This window comes from Lampris incognitus, chromosome 13 (genome assembly GCF_029633865.1).
Source record: "Lampris incognitus isolate fLamInc1 chromosome 13, fLamInc1.hap2, whole genome shotgun sequence".
NCBI classification, from domain to species: domain Eukaryota; kingdom Metazoa; phylum Chordata; class Actinopteri; order Lampriformes; family Lampridae; genus Lampris; species Lampris incognitus.
This window is the reverse complement of record NC_079223.1, coordinates 2,813,056-2,825,555: the sequence shown is the minus strand read 5'-3', so window position 1 is coordinate 2,825,555 and position 12,500 is coordinate 2,813,056. Positions and strand designations below refer to the sequence as shown.

Here is a 12,500-nt window from a genome sequence, read left to right as displayed (position 1 = left end):
AGCACCCGGGGACCAGCCCCACTTCTGATTTCCACTGCCTTGCTCAGGGACACAGGCAGGAGTATTAACCCTAACATGCATGTCTTTTTGATGGTGGGAGGGAACCCACGCAGACACGGGACCACATGCAAACTCCACACAGAGAGGAGCTGGGACGGCCGGGGGTTCGAACCCACGACCTTCTTGCTGGGAGGCAACAGTGCTGACCACTGGGCCACGTGCTGCTTTTGATGTGTGAAATATGATGTTAACATGACAGAGAATATTTCAGTTTTGGGACAGTCCATGTGTACTTCTGGACAGGTCAAATATGTCTCAGGACACTTTGGGGACGATAGTGGGACATGTTTGGAGGCTAAATCCTGCTAAGAAATCTGTTGTTGAGGACATCAGTCAAATGAAGTAAATGTTAGTGTGAAACCTTTTAGCTCAGCATCATATTGAGTGTTATCAGAATATGAAGCAAGTTCTTCATATGTGTTGTAAACCTACATCTGGACTTGTTCCTTCTTGTCCTCCCTCCTCCTCCTCCTCCTCACCTCCACCTGACGTCATGGATTCTATGGAAGATAAACACCTGTAAAGAGTTTTACTGTCAACTCACACACACACACACACACACACACACACACACGCACACACACACACACAAACACACACACACATTATTCTGCAAATTCTTAGTAACACTGGACAACAAATAGTTTCAGACATTTTGCTGCCTGAAAAAGTGAGAGATGACGATAGACAACGTCAAGCTGAACACAACATAATCTCAGATGTGCTGGATCACGGAGGAAGTTGGGGAAACATTCAAACAGCTTTTCTTGAATGTGACATGTTTAATCTCATAATGATGCTGAGACACTGTGTTAGTTCAGCGGAGCTTAAATTGTGTTGCAGATGGTGTTGGTTTGTCCTCAGCATCTGGTGCCTCTCGTGTCAGTGTCCAGCAACAGTCAGCCGACAGTGATGCATACAGTTGCCCTGACACCTCTTTTCTATGGTGGCAATGTCCTGGTGAAACCTTTCACTGTCTTCCTCACTGACTGCACCAAGACCAGCAGGGAAGAAGTCCAAGTGTGATGCAGAACAGGAGTTTTCCGTGTCACGTGGCTCTTCATGGCTTTGTGTGCTTTAGGCTTGTTGTCCAGCAGCTCAGTGTAGTTTGGTGCTCTGTGACCAAGAACATTGGAGAATCATCATTCTCTGAACTCTGGTTCTCTTCCAGACAGTTTTAAGCACGCCATTGTTCACTCATTACTAATGAAACCTAATTTGGACCCCCTGTCCTTAATTAACTGCAGACTAATCTCCAAATTGTCTTCTTATCTAAGGCTGTGGAGAAAGTAATTTCATCTCAGTTGGTATTTTTCATGAACACTTAATGGCGTTGTTAACAGTTTCCACTCTGGTTTTAGAGCACTTCATTGTACTGAGACAGCTCTAGTTAAGGTCACAAACGACCAAAACCCCAAAACACTCTGCACCAGAAGTTGGTCCACCCCAAGGATCGAGTCCCCCGGCACAAACAGAGCAACATAGTGTAGCGGTTAAGTGCCAGGAGGATTGCCGTGACTTGTCATCGTTATTGGTGTCTCTCATGTCCGAGGATCCATGCCAAGAGATTAAGGTGTGTGACTGTCCAAGAGGATGGTACAACACAGGAGAGCTAACATGTCAGACCAGGACTCCACAGTCTACACCATCTACAGACCAGGACTCCACAGTCTACACCATCTACAGACCAGGACTCCACACTCTACACCATCTACAGACCAGGACTCCACACTCTACACCATCTACAGACCAGGACTCCACACTCTACACCATCTACAGACCAGGACTCCACAGTCTACACCATCTACAGACCAGGACTCCACACTCTACACCATCTACAGACCAGGACTCCACACTCTACACCATCTACAGACCAGGACTCCACAGTCTACACCATCTACAGACCAGGACTCCACAGTCTACACCATCTACAGACCAGGACTCCACACTCTACACCATCTACAGACCAGGACTCCACAGTCTACACCATCTACAGCCCAGGACTTCACAGTCTACACCATCTGCAGGCCAGGACTCCACAGTCTACACCATCTACAGACCAGGACTCCACAGTCTACACCATCTACAGACCAGGACTCCACAGTCTACACCATCTACAAGCCAGGACTCCACAGTCTACACCATCTACAAGCCAGGACTCCACACTCTACACCATCTGCAGACCAGGACTCCACACTCTACACCATCTGCAGACCAGGACTCCACACTCTACACCATCTGCAGACCAGGACACCACACTCTACACCATCTACAGACCAGGACTCCACAGTCTACACCATCTACAGACCAGGACTCCACAGTCTACACCATCTACAGACCAGGACTCCACAGTCTACACCATCTGCAGACCAGGACTCCACAGTCTACACCATCTACAGACCAGGACTCCACACTCTGCACTATCTACAGACCAGGACACCACAGTCTACACCATCTACAGACCAGGACTCCACAGTCTACACCATCTACAGACCAGGACTCCACAGTCTACACCATCTACAGACCAGGACTCCAAACTCTACACCATCTACAAACCAGGACTCCACAGTCTACACCATCTACAGACCAGGACTCCACAGTCTACACCATCTACAGACCAGGACTCCACAGTCTACACCATCTACAAGCCAGGACTCCACAGTCTACACCATCTACAGACCAGAACTCCACAGTCTACACCATCTACAGACCAGGACTCCACAGTCTACACCATCTACAAGCCAGGACTCCACAGTCTACACCATCTACAAGCCAGGACTCCACAGTCTACACCATCTACAAGCCAGGACTCCACAGTCTACACCATCTACAAGCCAGGACTCCACACTCTACACCATCTGCAGACCAGGACTCCACACTCTACACCATCTGCAGACCAGGACACCACAGTCTACACCATCTGCAGACCAGGACACCACACTCTACACCTTCTACAGACCAGGACTCCACACTCTACACCATCTGCAGGCCAGGACTCCACAGGCTACACCATCTACAGACCAGGACTCCACAGTCTACACCATCTGCAGACCAGGACTCCACACTCTACACCATATACAGGCTAGGACTCCACATTTTACACCATCTACAGGCCAGGACTCCACACTCTACACCATCTACAGACCAGGATTCCACAGTCTACACCATCTGCAGTTCAGTGGCCACTCTTTCAAGGTTGAGGATGTGCACATCCTTGATAGGGAGGAACTTTGGTTTAAACGGGGAGTGAAAGAGGCCATCCATGTGAAGAGGGAACAACCATCTCTGAACCGGTGGGGGGGGGGGGGGGGGCTAATAGTACATCAGTCGCCAAAAATAAAATAAATAAATGAGTGTTGTGTCCAGATGAACTGATTAGACTCTCTGTGATTTCCTTACCTGCATTATTTAGCTTGTCCTTTTTGAAACATCAGTCAGATGAACATAATCTGAGTGTGAAACCCCTTTTGGCTGAGGTGTCATGTTGTGTGTTATCAGGAATATGAAACACCTTCTTCATTTGTCCTTTTAAACTTCACCATGACTTGTTCCCTCTTGTCCTCCCTCCTCCTCCTCACTTCCACCTGATGACATAGAGTCTATGGAAGATAAACACCTGTACAGAGCTTTACACACACACACACACACACACACACACACACACACACACACACACACACACACACACACACACACACACACACACACACACACACACACACACACACACACACAGATCCTCTTTAAATTGATTTGGGCATATGTGTGTGTCCCATATGAGCACCACACAAAAAAGCTGATGGAGTTTGGGGGACCGAACAGAATGACCTTAGACTTCTCATTAAATGTAAGAAAATTTTGAGACATCCAAGGTTTAACATCAGACAGGCAAGTTGAGAGATTTGCTAGGCTGCTGTGGGTTTTAGTGACATATACGTATAATTGAATGTTGTCAGCACAATATGGTAAAACTCATCATGATTTTGAATAACTAGGCCACAAGGCAGCACGTATAGAGGAAATAGAAGTGGGCTGAAAACTGAGCCTTGAGGAACACCACAACTCGACTGAGCCATCAGGAAAGTGGTGTTACCCAGAACAACAGAAAAAGTTCTCTTGGAGAGGTATGACCTTAATAACCCAGGAGCCAAGCCCTTGATGCCTACACAGGTCTCCAAGCGATGTAAGAGGATATTGTGATCGACTGTGTCAAAGGCAGCACGTTAAGTCTAAAAGAACACAATTCAAGCAGTCACCTCTGTCTACAGTCAGCAGTAAGGCATTAGTAACCTTAACTAGAGCTGTCTCGGTACCAGGAAGTGTTTTAAAACAGACTGGGAACTGTAAAACATAAAACTATTATTATTCATAAAAAATACTACTTGAAATGAAATAACTGTTTCCAGAACCTTGGGTAAAAAAGACAAGTTGGAGATTGGCCTGTAGTTACTTTAGGATAGGGGATCAAAATTAGGTTTCTTTAGCAATGGGTGAACAATTGCATGCTTTAAACTGTCTGCAAAATACCACAGGCCAGAGAATTAGTACAAATTTGTAGAATAACGGGGCTGTTAACAGTGGAAAATACTTCCTCGAGCAGTTTAGTGGGGATTATGTCTAAGGTGCAGGAAGAGGAGTTCATATTGGAGACTGGATTCTAACACTGTATATACACACATATAACTGTATACACATAAGCAAAGAAAATATAATCCAGAATAGTGTTTTAATCAGTATGTTGAAAATAAATAGAATTTGAAGATGTTCTACTTTCCTTCAGTTCCAAGTCATTGAAGAAAACACTGCAAATACACTTTAATGACACGTCATGATTTTATTTCTATTGATACCATGAACATTACAAATAACATTGGTTTTCTGTGCTGATTACAAATGTTTTTTATTTCTTCGTTGCAGGATATTACTTGGTGAACTGATGTCCTTCGTGGTGTAGAGCCCTTGTCTAGAAAGAAGGAAAGACAGAGAGAAGGTAGATTGGATTAAGAATGTTTCAGAAGATGAGAACACGCCTTCATAACACATGCACATACAACACACCTGCAGGCGTACACCTGCACACTACTAAAACTGTGTCCAATATAAATGACCCAACTCAGCTACACTCCAACCTGCCTACCTGCTACTGCTGCACATTGAAAGAGTTTCCGGAGGCAATGGACCCGGAGTTACAAGAAACATCCAGATTAGTGGCGTTTCCAATACTTGTCTGGTGTCCTCTTCCTCCTGTTAAGGAAATGAGAGGGAGACAGACGCAGTGAAGGACAGACACAAAGACAAGGTGAGTGGGGGAGGTGAAAACTATCCAGTCCTACTGTATTTATATGTGTGTTGTACAGGTGACCAACAAGAGGTGGGGCTGCCCCTTTCTGGAACCTTCCAGCTCACTGTGAGAAACACAACTCACCACCGACAGTATAACAGTTCCCTGAACCGATGGATCCTGAGTTGTTTCCAGAAACACAAAGGTCAGAGTTGTTGCCCACAGAGGAACCACAACCAGCACCTCCTGAGAGAGGGGAGATGAGAGAGAGCAATATAGAGATGGAGGACCAAAGAAAGAACAGGAGAGAGGAAGAAAGAGAGACAAACATGTCCTGAAACTTTCACAGCCATCTGAGAGGAACACACACAGAATGAGAGGCAGGTAAACTCTAGGAAACACAAACATAAACCTAGACTACTACTGCTACTACTAATACTACTACTACTACTGCTACTGCTACTGCTACTACTACTGCTACTACTAATACTGCTACTGCTACTAATACTACTACTGCTACTGCTACTACTACTACTACTAATACTACTGCTACTACTGCTACTGCTACTACTACTACTACTGCTACTACTACTACTACTGCTACAGCTACTACTACTGCTACTGCTACTGCTACTACTACTACTACTACTGCTACTACTGCTACTACTACTACTACTACTACTAATACTACTACTACTGCTACCACTACTACTACTACTGCTACTACTACTACGGCTCCTTTCGGCTGCTCCCTTTAGGGGGCGCCACAGCTGATCATCCGTTTCCATCTCTTCCTGTCCTCTGCATCTTCCTCTGACACACCAGCCACCTGCATGTCCTCCCTCACCACCTCCATAAACCTCCTCTTTGGCCTTCCTCTTCTCCTCTTCCCTGGCAGTCACAAATCACTCCTGACACTCTTCTCCACCCACTCCACCCTGCCTGCACTCTCTTCTTCACCTCTCTCCTGCACTCCCCGTTACTTTGGACAGTTGACCCCAAGTATTTAAACTCATACACCTTCATCACCTCCACTCCTTGCATCCTCACCATTCCACTGTCCTCCCTCTCATTCACACATAGGTATTCTGTCTTGCTCCTACTGACTTTCATTGCTCTTCTCTCCAGTGCATACCTTCACCTCTCCAGGCTCTCCTCCACCTGCACCCTACTCTCACTACAGATCATAATGTCATCCGCAAACATCATCGTCCACAGAGACTCCTGCCTGATCTCATCCATCAACCTGTCCATCACCACTGCAAACAAGAAAGGGCTCAGAGCCGATCCTTGATGTAGTCCCACCTCCACCTTGACCCCATCTGTCATTCCAACCACCACCTCACCACTGCCACACTGCCCTCATACATATCCTGCACCACTCCTACATACTTCTCTGCAACTCCCGACTTCCTCCTACAATACCACACCTCCTCTCTCGGCACATAAATCTAAGATAAATCTAAAGAAACATAAATCTAGACTAAAGAAGGGAAACATCTAGAGGTCATTTCAGCAAACACACAGACAAATGAAAGTATGCAGCACATGTAAAGGTGTAGCTCTCACCTTGGACTGAGAAGTTATTCCCAGAACCAATCTGTCCTGAGTTGTTAGCAATGTTAAAGCCACTGTTGTTGCCAATCTGGTCTGCCATCGCTGCTGCAACACAAGCACACGGTGAGTTCAATGCAACTGTTCTAGAACTGAGCACACACTCTGGACTTGAGGACATCTGCTGCACAACATCTGGTCAAGCTGCTGGGGCTTTCACCACCACACATAGTGTGTGTGTGTGTGTGTGTGTGTGTGTGTGTGTGTGTGTGTGTGTGTGTGTGTGTGTGATAGAATACATGTAATAGTGAAGTAAGCCTAACAAATGGGATGAATCCAGATAGAATAACAGACGGAGCAGATACAGACACACACTTCCTCTCTTTCTCTTACCGGAGGTTTGAGCTCGTTGTCCTGTGATGTGAAGTGAGCTTGTTGCTTTCAGCTGCACATGTGAGGAGGAGGAGGAGGAGGAGAGACAACTCTCTGCTTTTAAACCCTCCTGCTGGGGTGTGGCTGTGCCAGACTCCTTACTGTAGTTGACAGGTGTTTTTCTAGTTCAGCAGGTCCCACTCTCTTCCACAGAATCTTCATGTCTTCAGAGGAACTGGAGAGGAGGAGGAGGAGGAGGAGGAGGAGGAGGAGGGGAGGGGGGGCATGTCGCTCATCAATAATGTCTTGATTTGGTTTTTCTTTCCAGTGGTACAGTATCAGCTGGCAGTGAAACATGACAACACAACTTGTGGTGACGTGGTTGTGTTTAGAGGAAGAAGACACTTCCTGTGTCTTTGTCTTCTTACAGTGAGTGTGTTGTCTGCATGTATCCATCCTGTTGTGTAGCAGCAGTGGCAGCTGCAGCACCCGGGGACCAGCCCCACTTCTGATTTCCACTGCCTTGCTCAGGGACACAGGCAGGAGTATTAACCCTAACATGCATGTCTTTTTGATGGTGGGAGGGACCCCACGCAGACACGGGACCACATGCAAACTCCACACAGAGAGGAGCTGGGACGGCCGGGGGTTCGAACCCACGACCTTCTTGCTGGGAGGCAACAGTGCTGACCACTGGGCCACGTGCTGCTCTTCATGTGTGAAATATGATGTTAACATGACAGAGAATATCTCAGTTTTGGGACAGTCCATGTGTACTTCTGGACAGGTCAAATATGTCTCAGGACACTTTGGGGACGATAGTGGGACATGTTTGGAGGCTAAATCATGCTAAGAAATCTGTTGTTGAGGACATCAGTCAAATGAAGTAAATGTTAGTGTGAAACCTTTTAGCTCAGCATCATATTGAGTGTTATCAGAATATGAAGCAAGTTCTTCATATGTGTTGTAAACCTACATCTGGACTTGTTCCTTCTTGTCCTCCCTCCTCCTCCTCCTCCTCCTCACCTCCACCTGACGTCATGGATTCTATGGAAGATAAACACCTGTAAAGAGTTTTACTGTCAACTCACACACACACACACACACACACACACACACACACACACACACACACACACACACACATTATTCTACAAATTCTTAGTAAGACTGGACAACAAATAGTTTCAGACATTTTGCTGCCTGAAAAAGTGAGAGATGACGATAGACAACGTCAAGCTGAACACAACATAATCTCAGATGTGCTGGATCACGGAGGAAGTTGGGGAAACATTCAAACAGCTTTTCTTGAATGTGACATGTTTAATCTCATAATGATGCTGAGACACTGTGTTAGTTCAGCGGAGCTTAAATTGTGTTGCAGATGGTGTTGGTTTGTCCTCAGCATCTGGTGCCTCTCGTGTCAGTGTCCAGCAACAGTCAGCCGACAGTGATGCATCCAGTTGCCCTGACACCTCTTTTCTATGGTGGCAATGTCCTGGTGAAACCTTTCACTGTCTTCCTCACTGACTGCACCAAGACCAGCAGGGAAGAAGTCCAAGTGTGATGCAGAACAGGAGTTTTCCGTGTCACGTGGCTCTTCATGGCTTTGTGTGCTTTAGGCTTGTTGTCCAGCAGCTCAGTGTAGTTTGGTGCTCTGTGACCAAGAACATTGGAGAATCATCATTCTCTGAACTCTGGTTCTCTTCCAGACAGTTTTAAGCACGCCATTGTTCACCCATTACTAATGAAACCTAATTTGGACCCCCTGTCCTTAATTAACTGCAGACTAATCTCCAAATTGTCTTCTTATCTAAGGCTGTGGAGAAAGTCATTTCATCTCAGTTGGTATTTTTCATGAACACTTAATGGCGTTGTTAACAGTTTCCACTCTGGTTTTAGAGCACTTCATTGTACTGAGACAGCTCTAGTTAAGGTCACAAACGACCAAAACCCCAAAACACTCTGCACCAGAAGTTGGTCCACCCCAAGGATCGAGTCCCCCGGCACAAACAGAGCAAAATAGTGTAGCAGTTAAGTGCCAGGAGGATCGTCGTGACTTGTCATCGTTATTGGTGTCTCTCATGTCCGAGGATCCATGCCAAGAGATTAAGGTGTGTGACTGTCCAAGAGGATGGCACAACACAGGAGAGCTACCATGTCAGACCAGGACTCCACAGTCTACACCATCTACAGACCAGGACTCCACAGTCTACACCATCTACAGACCAGGACTCCACAGTCTACACCATCTACAAGCCAGGACTCCACAGTCTACACCATCTACAAGCCAGGACTCCACACTCTACACCATCTGCAGACCAGGACTCCACACTCTACACCATCTGCAGACCAGGACTCCACAGTCTACACCATCTGCAGACCAGGACTCCACAGTCTACACCATCTGCAGACCAGGACTCCACAGTCTACACCATCTGCAGACCAGGACTCCACAGTCTACACCATCTACAAGCCAGGATTCCACAGTCTACACCATCTACAAGCCAGGACTCCACAGTCTACACCATCTACAAGCCAGGACTCCACAGTCTACACCATCTGCAGACCAGGACTCCACACTCTACACCATCTGCAGACCAGGACACCACAGTCTACACCATCTGCAGACCAGGACACCACACTCTACACCTTCTACAGACCAGGACTCCACACTCTACACCATCTGCAGGCCAGGACTCCACAGGCTACACCATCTACAGACCAGGACTCCACAGTCTACACCATCTGCAGACCAGGACTCCACACTCTACACCATATACAGGCCAGGACTCCACATTCTACACCATCTACAGGCCAGGACTCCACACTCTACACCATCTACAGACCAGGATTCCACAGTCTACACCATCTACAGTTCAGTGGCCACTCTTTCAAGGTTGAGGATGTGCACATCCTTGATAGGGAGGAACTTTGGTTTAAACGGGGAGTGAAAGAGGCCATCCATGTGAAGAGGGAACAACCATCTCTGAACCGGTGGGGGGGGGGGGGCTAATAGTACATCAGTCGCCAAAAATAAAATAAATAAATGAGTGTTGTGTCCAGATGAACTGATTAGACTCTCTGTGATTTCCTTACCTGCATTATTTAGCTTGTACTTTTTGAAACATCAGTCAGATGAACATAATCTAGAGTCTATGGAAGATAAACACCTGTACAGAGCTTTACACACACACACACACACACACACACACACACACACACACACACACACACACACACACACACACACACACACAGATCCTCTTTAAATTGATTTGGGCATATGTGTGTGTCCCATATGAGCACCACACAAAAAAGCTGATGGAGTTTGGGGGACCGAACAGAATGACCTTAGACTTCTCATTAAATGTAAGAAAATCTTGAGACATCCAAGGTTTAACATCAGACAGGCAAGTTGAGAGATTTGCTAGGCTGCTGTGGGTTTTAGTGACATATACGTATAATTGAATGTTGTCAGCACAATATGGTAAAACTCATCATGATTTTGAATAACTAGGCCACAAGGCAGCATGTATAGAGGAAATAGAAGTGGGCTGAAAACTGAGCCTTGAGGAACACCACAACTCAACTGAGCCATCAGGAAAGTGGTGTTACCCAGAACAACAGAAAAAGTTCTCTTGGAGAGGTATGACCTTAATAACCCAGGAGCCAAGCCCTTGATGCCTACACAGGTCTCCAAGCGATGTATGAGGATATTGTGATCGACTGTGTCAAAGGCAGCACGTTAAGTCTAAAAGAACACAATTCAAGCAGTCACCTCTGTCTACAGCCAGCAGTAAGGCATTAGTAACCTTAACTAGAGCTGTCTCGGTACCAGGAAGTGTTTTAAACCAGACTGGGAACTGTAAAACATAAAACTATTATTATTCATAAAAAATACTACTTGAAATGAAATAACTGTTTCCAGAACCTTGGGTAAAAAAGACAAGTTGGAGATTGGCCTGTAGTTACTTTAGGATAGGGGATCAAAATTAGGTTTCTTTAGCAATGGGTGAACAATTGCATGCTTTAAACTGTCTGCAAAATACCACAGGCCAGAGAATTAGTACAAATTTGTAGAATAACGGGGCTGTTAACAGTGGAAAATACTTCCTAGAGCAGCTTAGTGGGGATTATGTCTAAGATGCAGGAAGAGGAGTTCATATTGGAGACTGGATTCTAACACTGTATATACACACATATAACTGTATACACATAAGCAAAGAAAATATAATCCAGAATAGTGTTTTAATCAGTATGTTGAAAATAAATAGAATTTGAAGATGTTCTACTTTCTTTCAGTTCCAAGTCATTAAAGAAAACACTGCAAATACACTTTAATGACACGTCATGATTTTATTTATATTGATACCATGAACATTACAAATAACATTGGTTTTCTGTGCTGATTACAAATGTTTTTTATTTCTTCGTTGCAGGATATTACTTGGTGAACTGATGTCCTTCGTGGTGTAGAGCCCTTGTCTAGAAAGAAGGAAAGACAGAGAGAAGGTAGATTGGATTAAGAATGTTTCAGAAGATGAGAACACGCCTTCATAACACATGCACATACAACACACCTGCAGGCGTACACCTGCACACTACTAAACTGTGTCCAATATAAATGACCCAACTCAGCTACACTCCAACCTGCCTACCTGCTACTGCTGCACATTGAAAGAGTTTCCGGAGGCAATGGACCCGGAGTTACAAGAAACATCCAGATTAGTGGCGTTTCCAATACTTGTCTGGTGTCCTCTTCCTCCTGTTAAGGACATGAGAGGGAGACAGACGCAGTGAAGGACAGACACAAAGACAAGGTGAGTGAGGGAGGTGAAAACTATCCAGTCCTACTGTATTTATATGTGTGTTGTACAGGTGACCAACAAGAGGTGGGGCTGCCCCTTTCTGGAACCTTCCAGCTCACTGTGAGAAACACAACTCACCACCGACAGTATCACAGTTCCCTGAACCGATGGATCCTGAGTTGTTTCCAGAAACACAAAGGTCAGAGTTGTTGCCCACAGAGGAACCACAACCACCACCTCCTGAGAGAGGGGAGATGAGAGAGAGCAATATAGAGATGGAGGACCAAAGAAAGAACAGGAGAGAGAGGAAGAAAGAGAGACAAACATGTCCTGAAACTTTCACAGCCATCTGAGAGGAACACACACAGAATGAGAGGCAAGTAAACTCTAGGAAACACAAACATAAACCTAGACTACTACTG

At 45.7% G+C, this 12,500-nt stretch overlaps 1 protein-coding gene across 1 annotated transcript in view; it reads right to left on the bottom strand.

Moving 5' to 3' along the window:
- LOC130123118 (uncharacterized) overlaps nt 1-12,500 on the bottom strand; it is a 36,521-nt gene that overhangs the window by 21,970 nt on the left and 2,051 nt on the right. Inside the window, exons 2-4 of the mRNA XM_056292244.1 lie at nt 12,217-12,318; nt 6,911-7,003; nt 5,486-5,587 (exon numbers count right to left, since the gene is read on the bottom strand). Coding sequence (XP_056148219.1) covers nt 5,486-5,587; nt 6,911-7,003; nt 12,217-12,318 — 297 coding nt within the window. The remainder of the gene's footprint in view (nt 1-5,485; nt 5,588-6,910; nt 7,004-12,216; nt 12,319-12,500) is intronic.